Source organism: Culex pipiens, chromosome 2, assembly GCF_016801865.2.
Source record: "Culex pipiens pallens isolate TS chromosome 2, TS_CPP_V2, whole genome shotgun sequence".
NCBI lineage: Eukaryota > Metazoa > Arthropoda > Insecta > Diptera > Culicidae > Culex > Culex pipiens.
Window position 1 is genome coordinate 136,234,710 of NC_068938.1, and position 24,056 is coordinate 136,258,765.

General features: G+C 37.7%; 1 protein-coding gene across 4 annotated transcripts in view; it reads right to left on the reverse strand.

Moving 5' to 3' along the window:
- The window catches only part of LOC120417572 (uncharacterized), a 76,965-nt gene extending 57,041 nt beyond the window's left edge, over positions 1-19,924 (reverse strand). The window contains exons 1-2 of one of the 4 annotated variants that reach the window (XM_039579680.2): positions 19,731-19,924; positions 10,381-10,858 (exon numbers count right to left, since the gene is read on the reverse strand). In XM_039579680.2, the coding sequence (XP_039435614.1) occupies positions 10,381-10,516 (136 nt within the window). In that variant the 5' untranslated portion in view covers positions 10,517-10,858; positions 19,731-19,924. Of the gene's footprint in view, positions 1-10,380; positions 10,859-11,334; positions 11,754-19,479 lie in introns of those variants that run through there. The other 3 variants (XM_039579677.2, XM_052708468.1, XM_039579678.2) reach the window with 3 other exon arrangements.
- Positions 19,925-24,056: the final 4,132 nt, after the last annotated feature.

A 24,056-nucleotide genomic window follows, 5' to 3' on the forward strand; every position in this document is an offset into this window, starting at 1 on the left:
ATCCCAAAAAAAATTACCTTGTATCATCAGTGTAGTCCTTATCCATTAGAGTGTAACAAAAATGACTTTTTGGCGGGCATTCAAGGGTTTGTTTCGGTGGGCATACTAAGCCCAAATCCAAAATATGAGTTTGATTGGACGTAACAGGAGCTGGCGCTCCGCCCTTCAATTTTAAATGGGATTTAACCCGTAAAAAAAGATTTTTTCAAAAATGTCACTTTTTGAGGCATTTAACCCGTAAAAATTTTTTGGCAGGCATTTTGGCCACTGAAGCGTTTATTTTCAACATCATTGGCGTGTAGGCCAGATCCTTGCGCATCTTTTGGTATATATAACATTGAAAATTGGAGCACCCTGGAGCTCGGTACAGGCCTTCAAAGTTTGGCATTTTTTCGAAAAATCGGTCCCGGCAAAAAAGATATGCGTCGCGCCTCGCGACGCCCGAGACGCCATTTGATTTTGCCGTGGCAGATTTTTCGAAAAAATGCCAAACTTTGAAGGCCTGTACCGAGCTTCAGGGTGCTCCAAATTTCAATGTTATATATACCAAAAGATGCGCAAGGATCTGGCCTACACGCCAATGATGTTGAAAATAAACGCTTCAGTGGCCAAAATGCCTGCCAAAAATTTGTTTAAGGGTTAAATTCCATTTAAAATTGAAGGGCGGAGCGCCAGCTCCTGTTACGTCCAATCAAGCTCATATTTTGGATTTGGGCTTAGTATGCCCACCGGAACAAACCCTTGAATGCCCGCCAAAAAGTCATTTTTGTTACATCCTATTATCCATACCTACAACTTTGCCGAAGACACCAAATCGATCAAAAAATTCCTTCAAAAGATATAGATTTTTGAATTTTCATATATCATTTTTGTACGGACAGCTGCCAAATTTGTATGAAAAATTATATGGACAAAATTAAAAATCAAAAGACCGAAATCTCCCTGCATTGCTCATCTATCTTATGATTACTTAAGTGATGATTGTGCACTTTTTAAACTGGATCTAAGAAATTTGATTTAAAATAATGTCCTAATCTATCAAGCGTAACATCTTTACTAAGGACTGTGGAATGTTTCATTCACGTGAGTGGATTAAGATAGTTTTTTTAGAATATCGGGACCAGGGCTGGGAGTCATAAAAAAATAAAAAGAAACCTGAATCGACAATCTACTACTGAAACAGGAACACCATAATTTAAAGTTAGGGTTATTTGCTTTAAAATTGGCTAATCGTTCCCACATTTCATCAATTCAAACGACATCCTCTATCCAGCAGTTTAAAGCCATTCGTGGTGCTCATCTATTCAGTCACAAAAGTATCTGAAAATCACTAGAGCGGTGTACTCTAGTCATTCACTTAAGTACTCGTTAGTAAGAGCATCTCCACCGGTGCGCACATAAATGAGTGACTATTTTGTTCACCCACAGCGCTACTATTTTAGTTTAGTCACCCTTCCCACACCGGTCGTTGATAAAACGGGTTGGTAAAATAGTCACTGCCAACCCCACCGGGGGTGAGTATCAGCTTATTTTGACGTTTCGAAATAAAATTTGTTTTAATTTATTGGCATGACCAATTTGCCAAAATCTTCAAAGCCAAAAGTAATTATTTCCAAAAAAAAAACTGGATTGGTAGTAACCTGGATTGGTCCGGGTTCCCCGGGGAATGTTCCGTTGGAGGGACATTGGCAGCATCGTATGAATATGGGCAATATTGGTGTCAAACATCACGATTCTCAAAATCACATATGAAAATTACGAAAACTGACATTTTAAACGTACTGGCCGGAACCCGGATGGTTCCGGGTTTCCCGGGGGATGTTCCGTTGGAGGGACATTGGCGACTCCTATGAATATGGGCAATATTGGTGTTAAATTTCACGATTTGCAATATCACATATGAAAATTATGAAAATGGACTTTTCTAGTGGACCCGGATGGTTCAGGGTTCCCCGAGGAATGTTCCGTTAGAAGGACATTGGCCGCACCGTATCAATATGGCCAATATTGGTGTCAAACTTCACAATTTTCAAAATCACATGTGAAAATTACGAATACTGACATTTTAAACGGACTGGCCGGAACCCGGATGGTTCCGGGTTCCCCGGAAGATGTTCCGTTGGAGGGACATTGGCGGCTACGATGAATATGGGCAATATTGGTGTTAAATTTCACGATTTTCAAAATCACATATGGAAATCACGAAAATGGACATTGTGAGTGGACTGGCCACAATCCGAATTGGTCCGGGTTCCCTCGGGGATGTTCCGTTGAGCGGACATTGGTGGCACCGTATGAATATGGGCAATATTGGTGTCAAAATTCACGATTTTCAAAATCACATATAAAAATTACGAAAATGAAAATTTTTAAACGGACTGGCCACAACCCGAATCGGATGTTCCGTTGAGGGGACATTGGCGGCACCGTATAATATGGGCAATATTGGTGTCAAACTTCACGATTTTCAAAGTCACATGTGAAAATTACGAAAATGGACATTTTCAACGAACTGGCCACAACCCGGATGGTTCTGGGTTCCCCGAGGAATGTTCCGTTGGAAGGTTATTGGACGCACCGTATGAATATGGGTAATATTGGTGTCAAACTTTACAATTTTCAATATCACATGTGAAAATTACGAAAATGAACTTTTTGAGTGAACTGGCCACAACCCAGGTAGTTCCGAGTTCCCCGGGGGAAGTTATATATAATGGTGTCAAACTTCACGGTTTTCAAAATTACCTATCGAAATTACGAAAATGAACATATAAAGTTTATTCGTTGTTTCGTTGAAGGGACCTTATCGGCACAAATAAATAAATAACAAATATTGAAGTTGAAAAGATCCACAATCCAAAATTTAAATTATTTCAAAAAATAAATTCCTTCAATGTCCCTTCAACGGAACATCGTCAGGGGAATCCGGAACCATCCGGGTTGTGGCCAGTCTGTTTAAAATGTAAATTTACGGAATTTTCATATGTGATATTGAAAATCGTGAATTTTGATACCAATATTGCCCATAATCATCGGTGTCGCCAATATCCTTCCAACGGAACATCCCCCAGGGAATCCGGAACCATCCGGGTTGTGGCCAGTTCGTTGAAAATGTCCATTTTCGTAATTTTTACATGTGATTTTGAAAATCGTGAAATTTGACACAAATATTTCCCATATTTATACGATGCCGCCAATGTCCGCTCAACGGAACATCCCCGCGAGAATCCGGACCAATTCGGATCGTGGCCAGTCCACTAGAAAATTTCATTTTCGTAATTTTCATATGTGATTTTGAAAATCGTGAAATTTAACACCAATATTGCCCATATTCATCGGTGCCGCCAATGTCCCTCCAACGGAACATCCCCCAGGGAACCCGGAACCATCCGGGTTGTGGCCAGTTCGTTGAAAATGTCAATTTTCGTAATTTTCACATGTGATTTTGAAAATCGTGAAGTTTGACACCAATATTGCCCATATTCATACGGTGCCGCCAATGTCCGCTCAACGGAACATCCCCGGGGGAACTCGGACCAATTCGGATTGTGGCCAGTCCACTCCAATGTCCATTTTCGTGATTTCCATTTGTGATTTTGAAAACCGTGAAATTTAACACCAATATTGCCCATATTCATACGGAGCCGCCAATGTCCCTCCAACGGAACATCCTCCAGGGAACCCGGAACCATACGGGTTGTGGCCAGTTCGTTGAAAATGTCAATTTTCGTAATTTTCACATGTGATTTTGAAAATCGTGAAGTTTGACACCAATATTGCCCATATTCATACGGTGCCGCCAATGTCCGCTCAACGGAACATCCCCGGGGGAACCCGGACCAATTTGGATTGTGGCCAGTTCGTTAAAAATGTCCTTTTCCGTAATTTTCACATGTGATTTTGAAAATCATGAAGTTTGACACCAATATTGCCCATATTCATACGGTGCCGCCAATGTCCGCACAACGGAACATCCCCGGGGGAACCCGGACCAATTTGGATTGTGGCCAGTTCGTTAAATATGTCCTTTTCCGTAATTTTTACATGTGATTTTGAAAATCGTGAAGTTTGTCACCAATATTGCCCATATTCATACGGTGCCGCCAATGTCCGCTCAACGGAACATCCCCGGGGGAACCCGGACCAATTCGGATTGTGGCCAGTCCAATCACAATGTCCATTTTCGTGATTTCCATATGTGATTTTGAAAATCGTGAAATTTAACCCCAATATTGCCCATATTCATCGGTGCCGCCAATGTCCCTCCAACGGAACATCCCCCAGGGAACCCGGAACCATCCGGGTTGTGGCCAGTTCGTTGAAAATGTCAATTTTCGTAATTTTCACATGTGATTTTGAAAATCGTGAAGTTTGACACCAATATTGCCCATATTCATACGGTGCCGCCAATGTCCGCTCAACGGAACATCCCCGGGGGAACCCGGACCAATTTGGATTGTGGCCAGTTCGTTAAAAATGTCCTTTTCCGTAATTTTCACATGTGATTTTGAAAATCATGAAGTTTGACACCAATATTGCCCATATTCATACGGTGCCGCCAATGTCCGCACAACGGAACATCCCCGGGGGAACCCGGACCAATTTGGATTGTGGCCAGTTCGTTAAATATGTCCTTTTCCGTAATTTTTACATGTGATTTTGAAAATCGTGAAGTTTGTCACCAATATTGCCCATATTCATACGGTGCCGCCAATGTCCGCTCAACGGAACATCCCCGGGGGAACCCGGACCAATTCGGATTGTGGCCAGTCCAATCACAATGTCCATTTTCGTGATTTCCATATGTGATTTTGAAAATCGTGAAATTTAACCCCAATATTGCCCATATTCATAGGTACCGCCAATATCCTTTCAACGGAACATCCCCCGGGGAACCTGGGCCAATCCGGGTTGTGGCCAGTACAATGAAAATGTCCATGCGCGCGCCCGGTGGAGATGGTCTAAGCTAATGCAAAACTGCAGCAGCAGCAGCATCCCCTGCGTCCACATCAGCCCTCATCAAGCGAACCGGTGACTATCGCCACTCGGCTCATAACTCACCTTTAAACAACGTCAAAATTACAACAAATTATTTTAGATTATAATGTTAATTAACCTACAGGCCCGGTAATCACATTTTCCCTGGAGATTTACGTGTATAAATCATCACCATAATGACACCCTCATAATGAGCGCCCCCTGTTAGTGTGTATGTGTGTGTACGTGTGCTCATGTGTGGATAATTTATCGATTTGGTGACGACGACACTTTATTAATGGGAGGCTACGCTAGACAGACAGAACGGCCCTGGTCCCAGTCCCAGACTAGGTCTAACCTCCATCGATAGAACGGCGCGTTACACGGTCAATTATCGGGCTGCTGCAGTTTAACTGCATTGCGACAGCCAGACAAAACGGCCAGCGCACGGAAATTCCTCGAGGAATTTAAGAATGACAACGCCACAGGAAACCTTTAAGCGTTTGGACCTCTTGCGGCCCAGCGACGCCGTGTGAGTCCTCAACCTTAATGACCGATGTCACAGAATCGCGAACTACGCGCAACCAGTGCGCGGCCAACGCGGACTGATTACTGACAACGGAGAAAATTAAATTTAATGAATACATTTTTCATGATAATTTATTATAATTTAATTACATGCAAATGCCTATAATTATGTATGCAAATCTTCTTTCACGGTAGACCAAATGTGTGGCAGTGGCCGATGTGTGATGCGATATGTGTTCGCCGCGCGGATTCCACGCCACGGACTTCTGTCAGTACTACTCATACGGGACACCATCACGCACCTGGAACTGACCCACCGTAATAACGAGGTACAAGCATCACCCACCGAAAGCGCCACCAGAAGCCATGGCGGCGGCATGTACCGAAGGATTACAATGTTGTTCAGTGAACTGAGCACATTGCGTTAAATAAAATTGATAAGTAGCTTTGGAGCCTTTTAAAAATTTAACTTTTATTCCTTTCATCAGAATTGACCAAAGACATTGTGTAAAATATGAATATTTTTGTTAAAACTAAAAAAAAATCTCTGGTAAAACCTCCTAAAAATTGTAGCTTAAATGTTTAAAAAATATACGATTAAAGAAAACGGAAAAACGGAAATATATCTTACCGATACTGTATACAAAGTTGACTAACTAAGTTATTTTCTTCCAAATCCACTTAATTCTCGACATATCATGATAGTGATGTCAGATTATTAAATTTAATGGCTCATTGGAAAGCACAAAAAGTATGTTAAGGAATTCTGTTCCATCCAAATTATAAAATCTGACTAAGGAAGTTTGTTAAGTTTCTGAACACGATATTTAATTGTGAAATTAAGAATAAACACATGCTTAAATAAGGCCGTTGCAAATACTGTTAAAAATTTATGTCGTCCCTCCATTCAAACACAATGTTTTTGCCCGAATGGAAACTTAATTGAAATTGAAACTGTACGGTATTTTCTGCATTTATAATCATATTACGCATGATTGGGCTCGGTTAAACATATTTTGATTTTTTGTAAAACTCAAATGTGCAGTACCGCCAAAAGTTTATTTTTCTCGGAAATATATATTCATATATTTTGATTGCAAAACAACTGTACTGGTTCAAACCATGCCTAAAAATTTTAATTTTCATTTTTTTTTATTTTTTGCCCAATTCTTTTTGCAAATTTATATATTTTTATTTTTTTTATTTAACTGAGTTCACTCGTGGCCTTTGCCGTGTCCGGTTCGCGTCTTTTTGCGTCTTCAAATTTTGTACTTTTCAATGTGTATTTGGTGCGATATGGCTTGTTTTTCGGGTTTATTTTGTTCGGCTACCCCCGGGCAGTTGTTGTGTGACTGGGTTTTGTGAAATTTCCGTACGTGGAGGCTGAAATATGTTGATTTTGTGACGAATAATTTCGACATTTTTTCCAATCCGGTGGCGTCTTCGCTTCGTTACGGGCAGTTGAGTGTGTTTGTGCGCAGAGATGAACTTTGTCGTGTCGGAAACAGAGAGAACTGAGAAATCGCTTTGTTCATTCCATGGCCGTTAATGTATTGGTGCAACAAATGGAGTGCGTGAGTGAAGGTTCTCTAGCAATGGAAGATGGCAGCTTTGTGGGGTGATGTTGGGGTGATCGCAAATTGAGCTCCCGGTGAGTTTGTTCCTGCATTTACATGAGAGTGAGAGCGTGTGCAGAAGAGAGAGAGTCTGTGTGCTTCAGTGGAGTGGCATTGCTAGTGTGTGTATCGTCGTCATCATCATCGTCATCTTTTTTGGCAGAGTGTGGCTGGTAGACCGAGAAAGTCGGTGTGTTGGCGTGTCTGCTGCAAATATTCTCGGTGAGTTCGCTCCATGTTGAGCACACACAGGTATCCGATACCCAACGCTCAGAGACGCAAATGTGTGGGTTTCGTTGAAAGTAGGGATTGAGCTTTTAGAGATCGGTGTTGCCTGCTCAGATTATTTTTTTTCTTTTTCTTTCCGTTCCAAAACGGTTACCACGAATGGCTAAGCTCGATTTTTATTATATTTATTTAAAAATTGTTAAATATGCTGATTAAACCCATTACCCTAAAAAGATAAAAGTTTGACTAAGAATGTATTTTGAATCGGTCGTTTTAAATTACCTTCTAATTCTTACATTTAAATAAAACAAAAAAATAAATCATACATTTTCTCTCCGCATCACTGTAAAAGTTTAAAATTATGATTCCAATAATGCGTTAAATCATTTTTATCCTCGAATTTCGTTTAAACACATAATAATTTAAATGAAAATTTTAACTTATCTTTACTCTTACAGTCGATAGCTTGAGTTTAATAGCAGATATGTTAAAACTGTGTTTAATCAGCATTGCCTTTTCCGGAGAAAATTATTGGTTTAGTAATACAACAGTCAATTTATTCATGCACGGCTTCGCCGCGTTGTGTCTGCCGTGGCTTTAAAAAGAATATCTATAAATCATGCATCTTTTACACTGTACAATTTGTACTGTTTAATAATTAAAACAAACTAACTCTACCTGATTCGCCCGTAATACCTTTCGAGGTATATCCTAGGGTTCTACCTCTCCTACTAACATTGAGTCCAAAACCACCCTACAAACATCTATACCACTAAGGTGACGTAGGGATCCTTGCGCACTTTAGATAGGTGTTTACTAACATTCCTTCCGCTCCCCAAAGGATAGCTTGGACCCGGCGAGGACCCCCTTATGCCCTGGGCTGTATTACACACTCATCAAAAGATGAAGACATGGTATCTCCCGTGTTGGATTATTGTTCCGGATGAGGGTCTAACACAACCACACCAAACAGTGGGATAAGCGTTGTGGAGCCATCCGTGGATAGGGCGTCCTAAAATGCTAATGCTAATGCTAATGCTAATTTTTATTTTTTTTATTTAACTTTTTTTAATATGTTCAAAAAAGCTAAAAAGCCTTATTATCATTATGTTTTTGACGGAATATAAAATTTGCAATAAAAAAAAAAAAAACAAAAAATTGATATCGAACACCGTTTTAGACACCTAGATTTCAAGTTCTACTTTTTAGCACTGAAATGGATGCTGAAATGTTGAATTTTTCAGCACTTGTTTCGGAAAGTAACACCTTTATTTTTTTTTTATTTAAACGATTTATTGACAAAAAACATGAAAATTTGACTTAAAACATCACTCGATTAGTGTTTTTCGGAATTGCAAAAAATGTTGTATGGAACTCGTTTTAATTTGTTACATAAAATACTTTTTTAAAGATCTCAAAATTTCCCTTAAAAACGTCATTGAATTGGCCCAATGCAATGGTTGCTGAAATATAGCTTTTTTTTCATCAGCAATACGATAACGATCAGCAAATATGTGTTCGACTTTCAATGTAAAAAATATGAAACTATCATAAATTTCTATCAAAAAAATATTATCACAGTTTTCAAATTAACCTCAATATTTAAATAGGCCATAAAATACCTATTTTGAGCTATATAACATTTTGGGATTGATTTAAATGTTTTTGAATGTTTTTTCGAAAAAACGGAAAATTTTACGTTTTTTCTAAATAAAATTTTACGATCTTTTCAATAAAAAATATTTTAAGAGATAGTCAAGCTTGATAAGACTTCTACAAATAAAAAAGTCTCGTTATCACAAAAAAATAATTTTAGGTTGCTATAACTTGAAAACGTTGCACGATATTAAATTTTATTGAAAGTGTTTTGATTGCAAATTTTATTTTACATTTTGAATATAAAATCAAAAAAGTGTTTTGACATTTTTTACGCTTCTCAAAAATCTAGATTTTCACAAAATTGGCAGCACTGCCAAGTGAAATTTCATTAACTTGAGCTATCGCTAAAAAAATTCAATATTTTGTCATCTAAAATCCAAAATAATATTTTTCAAAAACAGTTAGCTAATTGAAAAAAACGGTTAAATTGTTTAAAGATTGTTTCTTTTTTTATGAGAAGTCTTAAGCAACATCTATAACTTTGCTGAAGACACCATCGGAAAATACGTTCTCAAAATACAGATTTTGGAATATTATCTTTTTTTTCATGGACATTTGCCAAAATTGTATGGAGACTTGTATGGACGAACTTATGATGCAAAATATCTTTTTTGGTCATTAAAAAGATATACACTAAGTTTCATTAAAATTAAAAAAAATACAAAAAATAATCGTTGTCTGAAGTGTCAGAGAATTGTTCATTTGGTATAAATGTTTTTTGTGATCAAGGTGGAATAAATAATTTAGTAAGAAGTAAGAAGTAAGAAGTAAGAAGTAAGAAGTAAGAAGTAAGAAGTAAGAAGTAAGAAGTAAGAAGTAAGAAGTAAGAAGTAAGAAGTAAGAAGTAAGAAGTAAGAAGTAAGAAGTAAGAAGTAAGAAGTAAGAAGTAAGAAGTAAGAAGTAAGAAGTAAGAAGTAAGAAGTAAGAAGTAAGAAGTAAGAAGTAAGAAGTAAGAAGTAAGAAGTAAGAAGTAAGAAGTAAGAAGTAAGAAGTAAGAAGTAAGAAGTAAGAAGTAAGAAGTAAGAAGTACGAAGTAAGAAGTAAGAAGTAAGAAGTAAGAAGTAAGAAGTAAGAAGTAAGAAGTAAGAAGTAAGGCTAAAACATCAAAGAAAGACTGTTGGTGCAAAACCGAATCTGCTTGCAGCATTTAAAAGACTCAAAGAAAAGTATTATTCTGAACTGCATATTTCGCCACTGTAAACATTCCATTGACCCTTCTCGCAAACCTTCTGGAAGGGCTGTCGCAATGACTTAATGTTCCCTCACCCCCTCCACCAACTGATCCTTAGATGAATTTGACTGTGGGCAGATATAGAGAAGAAAAAAAAATCTCCACAGAACTTCCTTTGAATTGAATCTTTTATAAACTTACCGTTTTTCTTTCCTTCCCGATCTCGCCCCGTCTCTTTCTGGTCCAGCGAGCGCTGCAACTGATGCTGCTGCACTTTGGCACCACTATCAGATGAACTGTCAAGATTCTTCAGATCAAAACTTTTTCCTCTCGCCATGTGCCGGGAATCATCTTCGCGATTTTTCGTCACTCACACTCTCTTTCGTTTTTTTTCCTCCACTTGAAACTTACTGCCAGCGAAGAACTTTATCATTTTTCAATTAATCACGCTGCATTTCACATCTGGCCGTTTTTTTCTTTCTTTCTTTCGTTTTGTACTCACTGCTATTTAAGGCTCTAGCAGAGAGTTCGTTTTTTGTTGCATTCTTTGAACTGCCGATGACTTTTTTTCCCGCGACTCTCTTTCTTCACTTTTGGTGTCACGTTTTTGATATTTATTCACCACTTTTGCAAGTTTTTTTTTTCTTCCTACTTGGCTCTTTGTCGGCGCTATCGATAGCTGAATGGATTGGTGACGAGGGAAGACACTTTGTCAGAAACGAGTTGGCGCGTAAGTTCTGATAGATTACAATAATTGCTTGATCAGGGGTAGGGATCAAGCGATTTGTGTCCTGGTAAGTCAGGGAATAAGATTTGATTTATTTTGCATTGGTTGGTTGAAACCATTACATTGCTTAACCATTTTTTTTTCATATAAGTCTCATTGACAGTTTATTTTATTTAACTTTAAGCTAGAAATCCTTGAAAAACGTGTCAATGTGATGGTTTCCACTAAATTTGTTTTCCAACTATTTGTGCTAGATTTAGTTGTTAAGATCTCTTATTTTTAAATTTTATACTTTTTGTTTTAGTTTAGCTAGTTACGATAAAAGAAATATTTTCAATTTTAATATTCATTCAGCAGTTTATGCCAAAAGTAATTTTCTTTCTGTATTGTTATTCATCAATCACATTCCATAACCCCTCATTACTCACTCCCAATTTGAATCAGCCGTCACTATTCACAATGAGATGATCGGTGTGACAAATGGACTGTCGGCGCGGGTCGGTCATTTGCATTTAAGATCCGTGCAAATATCGTACCTCATAAAAGCTTCGTGCACATCCCTCGCGTTTGAGTCACTTAATCGTATGAATCTATATTTGCTCTTCTTCTATTTATGGCACACACACGCACGAAACCCCTCCCCTTAACCGCCCTCCTCCTCACTGCAACCACTTGTTGATATTCAAAGAACGGTTTCAGGCCGGCGGTGGCCGGTTCACATGTCGTGAATTTATAATTGATTTTCGACGAAATCTCTATTCGGTCACACAAACTAGCGCGATTGAAGTGCCTTTCAACCCCGGCTTACTGAATGGCGATTTTAGGTTCCGCCGGTTGCAATTCGTTCTGGCAGAGCAGTCGCTTTGTGTATGAAGTAGTATTAGCTACTAAATGTGTCTAGTGTTTGCCCAAATTAGTCATCCCGTTGGCTAAAACGGCTGCTACTTAAGGGGTAGGCCGTAACGAATTGCGTGTACTCATACATCGAAACTACTTTTTTAAATGCCTGACTTTTCTTATCCTCTTTTTCTATTACAGCAAAATCAGGAAAAAACATTTTTTTATGAATTGAAGTATAAAAAACAAATGAAAATTAAAAATAAATTTCTATCATTTATTTATGTTCATTAGGCCGTCCCAAAAAAATTAAAAGTTGTCAAATCTTCGGTGCTCACCCCTAGAATGATAGATTAGGATGTCAGGAACAATGTTTTCATACAACAAAAAAATCCCAAAAATGGTTTACAACTCGCGCGCGGAGCTTGAATGAAAAAAGTGCATTTTTCGAGTATTTTTCAGAAATGCGAGTAACAATCATACTAAAGTCATTCAAATTTGGTCGCCTTGGGCTTCAAGTTATAGTTTAATGTCCCCTGAACAAATTCCTGTACAGACATAGTCCATAAAAGCTTGTGTTTGGGCATAGCAGTGCGTTTCAGGGAGAAAAAATTGCATTTTTTAGCCAAAAAATTTCAAAAATCACTCCCCAAAACGAGCCAAAAAATTTTGAAGTCAAAACTAATGCATTCAGCTTATAGGAAATTTTACGGAGATCATTTTGCTTTTTTTAACATTCAATTTATGTCCACGCAAAGCCGAGATATTTGCATTTAAGTGAACAAAAAGTGACGAATTTTCAAAATTCTTGGTATATAAGCGTTTTTAGCATAACAAATTGGCTACTATGATTACAAACGGGAAGGCATATATTTTGGAAATTTTTATTTTGCTCGCTCATAAACGATATTTGTTAATAATCTATATCTAATCTAATCTAATCTAATCTAATCTAACCCTAGCGCAGCCAGTCTTTCGAGGGCATCCTGGAAAATGCCTTAGGTTGATTAACGCCTAGCATCCTCTTGTCATTATTAACAATTGCAGTGCCCCAATGCAATAAATTGCTTTGAAACATCACAAACGTTAAAACGGCCAGGCCAACTGCGTAAAGTTAACCGCAAAGATGATTCGTTGAATTGGATTGAGTTTGAGCACGAGTGTTCAAACAGCAATGCATTTCTGAATCTACAGGGGAGGAAGAAACGTGGGGATCCCCCGCTCACGTTCCTATTAGTTATAGCAATGAATCGTTGGGAGCACCATGCTAAGAAGTTTTGGTGCTCCGGGACCCTCGGGGATGGGACATTGTATTTCCACAAATGCCCTGGACACTTTTGCCATGGTTATAGCGCCACAACTCGCTCTCTGTGGATAAATAAAATATGAGTGGATTTTATCAAAACAAAATTACACATGTTATTTTACGAGATGCAACACACAGAGCATTATCGAGATTTTCAACGTTAGTTATTTATTATAAAATTAACAATATAATCTAGAGATTAATTTGAAAATGTTTTAGAAGGAAACCCAGAGCTTTAAGGACCCTTGCAAAAAAATAGTAATGTTGAATAATATCAAAGTTATTCAGATGTTATATGTTGGTCAATAAGAGCAAACATGGGCGTTGGAGGGTTAAAAACAAGTTGAAATTCACTCACCTTTCAGTGCACGCACACACGCGCGTTAGCTGGAACGTACTCACCAGAAATAGAGCTCTTACACGTCAGCACCAACACACAAGCAAGAACTTGCAGAGTGACTGCGAACGCCACAGACATACGAGCATCTTCGATGTCAACCTGCTCTTCGGTGGTGTTGTGGTCTGGTGCCGCTGCAACTGCTGCTCCTCTGATGCATTTGTTGGTCAAAATTATTAAACTGGAATCTGGATGCAGTTGAAGCAAGTCTGGCTGGTCATATTTCACAATCCCACAGTAAAAACATTTCATCACAGTCGAATGTCTCTAGCAATTTTTGCCTTCGTAAAATCTCAAGCTTTTATCTCCTGCAAAAAAGCTCATGCCCTTACACTAACACACGCGCACAAACTCAGGCTGCCAAAGCTGGGCTCTCTTCGAAAATCGGCATCATCTTCCGTGAGCAGCCAGCACAGGATGTGACTGTAATTTTCTGCTCGCTATCACTCACACAAAACACGTTGATTTTTTTTTGTTTTAGCCGAACGGAACCACTTTTTTCAACCAACCAATTTTAATTTCTCGATTCGTTTCCAACACACATTCTCCTTCTATCCAGCTTGGCTCGAACTCACGCACACTACAATCACACAATCTGTACTACAATCTTTCTCTCCTTGTGCACTTTCCGGAGGGCATAGCGCTGGGCAGCCATGACAAAACAAATCGAAGCCAAAACAAAAACTAAGCATAAAAACATATTTTCTTGCAAATTTCCCAACTTTTCACGCTAGCCACAAGCACCGACGAATTCCGAATTGTGTACCACCACTTATGCGAAGTGAAACCGATTTTTTCCCGTGAAAAACGCGACGAAAACAAAAAAACTCACGGACCGCCACGTTTAAGCGTCTGCTCTTCCGATATTTGTTAATAATCTATATATATAAAAAACAAGCCTTACCCGACAAACTTCGTTCTGCCCTTTTTAATTTTCCTGACGTTTAATGCTTTTTTGCTTCTTCAGCCTCCTGTGATCAAAATTTGATTTTACGTAAATTTTCCCATACAATCTGCAGATGCTCCGGAATCGGTTCCAGAGTGGCCAAAGTAGAAATTTTTAGCATATAAACCTTCCTTGGACATATACAATCCCAACGCAACAAAGAGCACCTCAATCCGACGCTCCGTAGTGAACTGATTCGCGTTCGAACAAAACCGTCGAAATTTTTTATATATATAGATTTCGACGGTTTTGTTCGAACGCGAATCAGTTCAATACGGAGCGTCGGATCAAGGTGCTCTTTGTTGCGTTGGTTTCGTTTAAGTCCAAGGAAGGTTCTTATGCCAAAAAGTGGCAACTTTGGCCACTCTGGAACCGATTCCGGAAAATCTGCAGATTGTAAGGGAAAAGTTGCGTTAAATAAAATTTTGATCATAGGAGGCTGAATAAGGAAAAAAGCTAAAAACGTCAACAAACGAAAAAAGGAAAAGACGTAGTTTTTCGGGTAAGGCTTGTATTTCATAAAAAATACATGAGATTTTCTCACAATGTGACGTAAACGACATATTTATAAGTACTGCTCTGTGCTCTTCTCGATATGAACAAATAAAGCTCTAATGGGTAACTTTGAAAAAATAAGTTTTTTTTATAAATGAATTTGTTTCATTCGAATGAATATACATAAAAAAATCACGTTCACAGCTTGGAGATATGAACTTTAATAAAATTAATTTTGATTTATGATTATTTGTCGTTTACGTCACATTGCACAGTGTTTGGAATGGCAAAATTAAGTGGAATAAATTGATAACTCCTTTATTTGACGTCCTAGCCAAATGGTGTCTTCGGAAGAGTTGTTGTACTTGATAAGGGATGCAAAATGATCTCCGTAAAATTTCCTATAAGCTGAATGCATTAGTTTTGACTGCAAATTTTTTTGGCTCGTTTTGGGGAGTGATTTTTGAAATTTTTTGACTAAAAAATACAATTTTTTCTCCCTAAAACGCCCTGCCATGTCCAAACACAAGCTTTTATGGACTATGTCTGTACAGGAATTTGTTCAGGGGACATTAAACTATAACTTGAAGCCCAAGGCGACCAAATTTGAATGACTTTAGTATGATTGTTACTCGCATTTCTGAAAAATACTCGAAAAATGCACTTTTTTCATTCAAGCTCCGCGCGCGAGTTGTAAACCATTTTTGGGATTTTTTTGTTGTATGAAAACATTGTTCCTGACATCCTAATCTATCATTCTAGGGGTGAGCACCGAAGATTTGACAACTTTTAATTTTTTTGGGACGGCTTAATGTTCATGGATAGAGATTTCTAAAAAATCTACAAACGTTCATAACATATTTGAACTACTGAAAGTGCAACAAATTTATTTTTTTTACATATACATTTGGATAGTTTTATTTGTAATTGTAACTTTGCTAAATCCTGAGTATTTAAATTCTACTTCATCAAAAAAAAGTACCATATTGTTTCGATAAAAATTGCGAAAAGCAATTTTCGCGTTTGTCGCAACTTGAGAACACTTAATTTTTTTTTTCATAAAAACACGATTTTGATTAACTCTACCCTTAGACTTTGTTTTATTTTTTTGATATCTGAATGGTCCTATGTGTCATGTTTTTTTTTGTAGATTGGAGCTTTTGAAGTTTCGAGTACTCTAAATAAGTACTCAACACTGTTTCAAATTAAAAAAACGACGCTTTTTTTTTGCAAAGATATCAACATATATTATATCTCAAAATGGTGTACTTGATGAAAAGTTTTGAATAGTTCTTTTCGTTTGCAAGTTAAATTTTACTTTAGATATAATTTAGAAAAAAATGGGGATTGAGAAAATTATCAATTGATGACTTGACTAAAAACAATTCGTCCGTCATGAATTATAGCTCATAAGGTGACAATTTTAGTCAATTAAAAAATATCAAAAAAAAAATTAGTTGCAGAATTTTTGATAGTCGAGCTTAAGTATGACTCCTTAAATACGTTAAAGTGATTTAGAATTTTTAAATTCAAGATGGCCGGCCGATATGGCGGCAACGAAATGCTGAAAAAATACATTTTATTATTTAATAGGCAATCAACAATTGAAATTAGACTAAAACGGGGTCGCAGAACTCGAATTTGATGTTTAAAAAACAAAAAAGGAAAAAACGATTTTTTTCCTGGTTTGATTATCCGAAGTCCTGTACAAACCTTCGGATAATCGAACTTCGAATAATCGAAAATTCAGATAATCGAGTCTGGACTGTATCGAGTTTTTGTAATTGAAATTTACATAAAATAATCAAGCAGTTTTTAATTACAGTGTGCCTATTTTTGAATGGTTCTGATTAGGCAAAAAAAAATAAAATAAAAAAAATATGAAAACTGAAATGGTGTCAACATTTGAATGAAAAAAGTGTTTAAAAATGCATAATACACCTGTCTAGTTATTATGCAATCATTAGTTCCCAAATTTCTAGGTACTGACGAATTTTTTTTTGCAAAAAAAGAGGCTTCTATTTTCATAAAAAAATTGCAGTTTTTTGAAAACATTTTTTTTTGCCTCCTTCCGCCCCCGGGAAAATTCACTAACGGGACCATCCACAAACTACGTGGACACTTTTTTGGGAATATGTAACCCCCCCCCCCCCCCCCTCGTGGACAATTGTCCATACAAAAACAACTTTTTTATATGGACCGTGGACAATGGCTGACCCAGACACCCCGCCCCCCCCCCCTGAAGTTTCAGCGTGGTTTATGGATGGTCCCAACCCTCGTTCTGATTATAGCCTACAAACTTTGTCAAAAACTCCAAATCGGTCAGAAAATTGCTTTTCGGGATAAACGAACAGCCAGTTTTTCAAAGGTTGTCTAAATTTACAACTTACAAAGGATTTCCGTGAAAAGTCCACGTGGTTTATGGATTGCCCCGAAACAGATTAGATTTCGTTTAAATAGGTACCGACAAAAAAGGTATTTTGTAATGCTTATTTCTTCATGTTTTCCGTAAATATTCGTGGATGGATTATTCCCGCCCGTGTGGATCAATCGGACCGCGCACTGGACTCACAATTCAGAGGTCGCCGGTTCGAATCCCGCGGCGGGCGCTCTAAAATTCTTTGTGTAAATATGGGTATTCGGCGCCGTCGCTCCATGCCATACTTTCATACACTTAGGAGCCCAGGGCGGCGAAGTCCTTGCAGATAAAAAGGAAGACACTAGTGGTTGGTACTAGCAATGGTGGCCGACAGCTATAAAATCAACTTCGTTTTTTTTTAATTTAAAATAAATTTGAACACTTGATTGATACGCATAACATTTTCAAAGTCCTTCAATGTTTTAATGAAAATAGAAAATAGAATCGACTGAAACATATCGACTTGCATTTTTCTGCGTTGCTAATAATTTTTTAGCATGTTTGAGTTCATTTAAACATATTTTTAATTTCAGTGAAATTCCAATGTACAGTACCGTCGGTAACTATTAATAATAGGCTATTATTAATAGGCCTTAGATAGCTTATAAATATTTTCCCAATACATGGTGGAATTTGATGAATTCTGCCTCAAATGGCAATAGTTCCTAAACTTTAGACAGCTGTCAAAATTACACTACACAACCCGTTAAAAAGTAGTTAAATCCCTTTAAAAACAGCAAAAGAACCTGAGAAATTGTAAATTCCGTAAAAAATCACTTTGACCCAATCTCACCCCCAGACCAAATGTCACCCTTACTGACGGTACCTCAAAAAGTTTTCAATACATAGAGCATGAGCATGGTACAAACAGTTTTCAATCTTAGATATTTTACAAAACAACTTAAATGATGTAAATTCATTTTAAAACACTTTTTTTTATTGATATGTTGAAACCATGCACAGTGGGAAAAAAGGACCCAAAAAATTACCGCAACATGATTTCGCGCAAACCATCGATTGCTATACACCAAAAGCTTCGTTTTTGCACCAGGAACAATAATCCGATGAAAAATCGCACTGCACGGACCGGTGGCCGGAGTACAGGCCACCGGAAGATCCGGATTTTTGGAAAAAGTGTCAGATTTATCCAATTGTGAACTGATAAGCTTTCTTGTACCATGAATAGTCATTCAAAACAATCCTAGAATAATATTAAATACCATAGGACCCATCGGAACCGGTTCCACCGATCTCCGGTGGCCACATCCGGAACCGCAATAGGAAACAGCGTAAACTAGTCATGCGACGTATCAAACTTCTTGATTCTGGATGGGGACATGAGTTATACACTCCTCTTTTAAAAACATGAAGTTTGATATGTCGCAAGAGTGGTTTCAGGAATTTGCCAAATATGATCTTCGGATGTGGCCACCGGAGAACCTGGGAACCGGTCACCGGAGGCAAAAATACATTTGAAGGATACTCTCCATCCAAAATCAAGAAGTTTGATACGTCGCATGACTAGTTTACGCTGTTTCCTATTGCGGTTCCGGATGTGGCCACCGGAGATCGGTGGAACCGGTTCCGATGGGTCCTATGGTATTTAATATTATTCTAGGATTGTTTTGCATGACTATTCATGGTAGAAGAAAGCTTATCAGTTCACAATTGGATAAATCTGACACTTTTTTCCAAAAATCCGGATCTTCCGGTGGCCTGTACTCCGGCCACCGGTCCGTGCAGTGCGATTTTTCATCGGATTATTGTTCCTGGTGCAAAAACGAAGCTTTTGGTGTATAGCAATCGATGGTTTGCGCGAAATCATGTTGCGGTAATTTTTTGGGTCCTTTTTTCCCACTGTGCCATGGCTTGAATTTCAATTCTGTTTTTTCTTCGACTTCGGTCAGATTCGATGAATGTAAATTTCAAAAAAATATTTGCAGCGGCGTGAAACAGTCAAAATAAATGAATGTATGAGTCAAAAATATATATGTTTTAATGTAACCCTAAATAGAAAGATATGAATACTGAAAAGTTCAACTAGTACAAAACACTTCCCCTGTTACTATTTTTATCGTCGCGTGTATGTGGCGGTTAAGCACGGGCGTGCCACTTTAAGCGACCGCGCACGCGTTCCCGTATTCTTATCACTTGCGATTCTTGATGTGCACACCTTTGCTTATAGCACTACTGCCGTTGCCTTGCCATTGTTTCAATGGAATTTAATGGCAGTTCCGGAGCCACCAGCAGCAGCTGCCTCTTAATGATATGCACTTTCAAGTTTACAATTTGCTTCATGGAACTGGAACGAATTGATATTTTTCCTTGCAATTCTTCGATATATTAGTATTTGTTGCTGTCCGGAACCTCAAAACACATCCTAAGATCTGGAAATGTCTCATACTCAACAAGAATACACTTTACAAATCTTCGATTTGTTTAGTTGACCGACGACCTGGGTGAAGGCACGCGAAGAAAGTCACGTTGCAAACGATATGTTTTGACGACGCCGACGGCGATGGGTGACACACGACAAACAAACGCGTGCGCGATCTGCTGACGGACTGCCGACTTGTCGGGAGCACAGCAGAGAGCAGGTGGGCCCCCCCGAACGGATCGACCGGCAATCGAGTACTAATCGCGTACTTGGTTTTGCGCGCGCGAAGCCTTGCACACTTGCTGCGGCAACTCGACAAACCGTACACCGCGGTCGATACATGTGAGACTGTGAAAGGCAGGGTTAGCAGTGGTGGTATTTTCTTCATGTTTGGAAGTATAAAGGTTTTTTTTTTAAATCAAAAAAGGTTTTAATCGTTTGCAAATTCAAGTCATTTTTCAAAATAATTTACACAGTTTGTTTTCTTTATTTTTTGGCAGTAGGATTATTGCAAATATTTGCAAAAGTTCATTTCCTGAGTTTTTTTTTAAAGATCTTATAAACATAAATTTCAATTTTGATTTTTGGGTGTTTTTAGGACCGCCTTGCACAGCAAAAATTTTCTGTGTAAAATCACATTCTAAAGCATGCACATCACCTTTGTGAGAAAAAGCATGTAATATTGTATGAGAAAACGTGTACACAAAAAGCATGTTCCGAAGAAAAAAAATCAGGTCTGCTCAACCCAAAAATAACATCAATCCGGCGAGAGTCATATTCTGATTACCAAGTTCGCGCCCCAACCCACTCGGCTATCTCGCCGCTATGAAAATAGTTGGATCAATGCCAATGTAACAGTAGTTTTCCGTACGTCGTATACTGTGTTAACTGCATACGATGTATGGGGAACCTACAGCTACATCGGTGAAGATCCAACTATTTCCACAGCGGTGAAATAGCCGAGTGGGTTGGGGCGCGGACTTGGTAATCTTAATATGACTCTCGCCGGATTGATGTTATTTTTGGGGTGAGCAGACCTGATTTTTTTTCTTCGGAACATGCTTTTTGTGTACACGTTTTCTCATACAATATTACATGCTTTTTCTCACAAAGGTGATGTGCATGCTTTTGCATGCGATTTTACCATCGGATTTTTTGCTGTGTGAGTAAGGAGTATTCAAAATCCCCCTAAAAGTAAAAAATAAAAATTTTGTTTATTGGACCTTTAAAAAAACTCTAAATTTGCCATTTAAAACTATAAGAAAAGTGTTGTACGGAAAAGCTATGTAAGAGCCTGTTATATGGTAAATTTTACTTGTTTTGTTTTTAGTTTAAGTATTTTAATTTACGAATATCTTGTTTTCTTTATATTTTTTATTGTAAGTATTTGTATTTTTATTCCACATCCTAGCATTACCATCTGCCTGTCTAGTTTTTGTCTTCATATTTCTACAGTCACTTTTTCAATTGTCAATGGTTTAAAAATGCCCTGCCTGGGATATCTGTAAAATTACTGCACACTTACTTTAACTTAAAATTGACCACTAAAAATTATATTTTTAAAATCATTGGCAAAGGTACACAAAACAAGCCAAACTTCCAAACCTATTTTTTTATAATTTTCAGAAATCCTCTTTCGAATGCTTTTATGATCAAAAATTGGTAGAAAATGTTACTTAATCCATCTTAAGGCGTTTGATGCCTTCCTCACATTCATTTAGTATATGAGGTTAAAACATATTACGTACATTAATACGTTCCTCACATTCATAAAGTGAATACACTACACAGCGTATAAATAACACTTATTTTTTATCAAAATATCTGAGATCAGGCCTCAAAAAAAGTGTTTAGAAAACACTTAAGTGCTCATAACTTTTGATGGGATTGTCAGATCTTCAATCTTTTGGACGCGTTGGAAAGATCTCAAATACCTTTCTAACAATATATAGCATGACGGGTTTTCTTACAAAAACCACCCTTTTTACAATCTTCGGAAGTTTAGCTTAAACCGTTTTTATAGCATAACTTTTGAAGTACTTTTCTAAACTTCATAATATTAACTAGGGTCTTGTGGGACGCCAAGACGGATCGAATGAGACCAAAACAGTCTAAATCGGTTCAGCCAGTCCGGAGATAATCGAGTGCATATTTTTGGGTGCACGGACTCACATCCAGACACACGCACAGACATTGGTTCAGAATTTGATTCTGAGTCGATAGGTATACGTGAAGGTGGGTCTAGGAGGTCGAATAAAGAAGTTCATTTTCGAGTGATTTTATAGCCTTTCCTCATTGAGGTGAGGAAGGCAAAAAGCAACGATTAATTTAAAATACATTTCTTCGTCACGGCGTTAACGTCACATAGTCAAATCAATGAAAACTAGAGATATTGCTTGTAAATTTGTGTTATGATGGTTTGGAAACATATAAAATGCTGGCAGTAGCTGAAAGTGTGGTGTATGTGATTACATTGAGTTTTCATAGGGAATCTTGAAAATTCGCCATTTTTGTTTTACTAAAATGGCTGTATCTTGGCACTGAAGTGACAAAAACTAGTTGTTTGAAATGCAAAATTGTTTACAAAATTGTTCTCTTGATGGTGTTGGTTTTGGCGTGAAAAGTTTTTTAGAAGGATTTATGAGAGAAATTCGTAAAAATGTCAGGCCAAAAATTTCTTCTTTCCAACTTTAACACGCTGCCAATGAAAAATGACGATCATGGATCAATATGAATACAGAACATTAATGGTAGGGCTCCTAACGAAATACGGGACAATTTGAACGCATTATCAAAGTATCAGAACCAAATATGTTATTTTTATAAATAAAAACACAGCAAAAAAGTAGTAATCCAGCTGCGTGTAAGAGGCCTTGGTGTAAAATAAAGGTTGCATTATTTTATGAAATTCTATGTAATATTACACCATGGAATTTGTAGCCCATCAGTATGGGAAACCTACTTGACCGAAATGTCAAGCTCATATATGCGTTTATCCTTTGCATTCTTCATTGGTCTGATGGCCGAGCGGGCTAAGGCGCCATTCCTTACTGTTGGTGCTGGGTTTGAATCTCGTCGGCTGCAACTTTTTTTGTGTTTACAAAAAGTGTACATGCAACGTGTATTATTTAGTGTCTTTTTTGACGAAGGTGATGTGCATGCTTTTGCATGGGATTTTACCATAGGCTATTTTGCTGTGCAGAACATTTTTCAGTAAGCCGCAAATCGCGAGTTCTAAACGGTTTGTGGGATTTTTTCTTTGTATAAAAACATTTTTCCAGAGGCAAAAACCTATCGAAATCCGGGTGAGCCCGAAGGTTTTCACCAAATCGTCTTTTTTGGGATACACTAATGGCCATGATTTATTCCGGTTTAAGAAAAACACATGCTATATAACTATAACCTAGTTGAAAAGAATAATTTTTCAGTACTTTTATCGAAAAAATAAATAATTCTGTTGTTTTTGGTGAATTTCGTTTCGCCGTTTCGTCATTCGAGAATAACAGGGAAGTAAGAAGTACTTATCACGACAGAGTAGCTAAAACTATGCGCTCTTTATTATAAAATAAATGTATAACTGCGTACTTGTATATTTGCAATTTTCTATTTATGGAATTTCAAACAAGAAATCCCGAATTCAATTCAGTTTTTTTGTACGTCTTTAGAATTTAAAAAATAGTCTATTTGTCTTTTCCCTAATTATTCAGAATATTGTTCAAGGGAACTTAAGTGGGATCATGATTTGTGACGACTTTTTTGTAACATTTTGCTTTACAAAGTCCTTTCAATAGCTCTATGAATCGGACGGCACGAAGTCGATAAATGTGTGCAGTTCATTATCACCTAAACTCCCAAGCTCGAGAAAAAAGGGAATTTGTATGGAAATTCCCCTTTTTCTCGAGCTTGGGAGTTTATGTGTTATTCAATTTCTGTTTTTCCCGACATCTGGCAACAGGTTCGTCAAAGACTTCACATACTCCGCATGAATGAATGCCTTGAAAACATACACTTGCACATAACCGCAGCTGGAGACACCGCCACTTCATAATCGATGTCATATTTGTGATAGTGAGACGGAGATTTTGTAGTTGGTTTGTTTTGATCGTTTCGATTCAGACTTTCTTTAGTGCGTCAAAAAGATTATCTCGGTTTTGCATGTGTGAGTGTGTTCGTGTAACAGGTACTAGAACCGGTAAAACCCCGCCGTTTGTGTGGCCAACAGACTAAACTTTACTGCGGTTTGTTTATTCGAGGATCAGCTTTCAGCGGGAATGGCTGTTTTCTTGGTGAAAATTGATATTATTGTGAGGAATTGTGCTGATTGATTTACGTGGTTTAATTATTTACAGTGTTATTGTGTACGGTGCACGGAG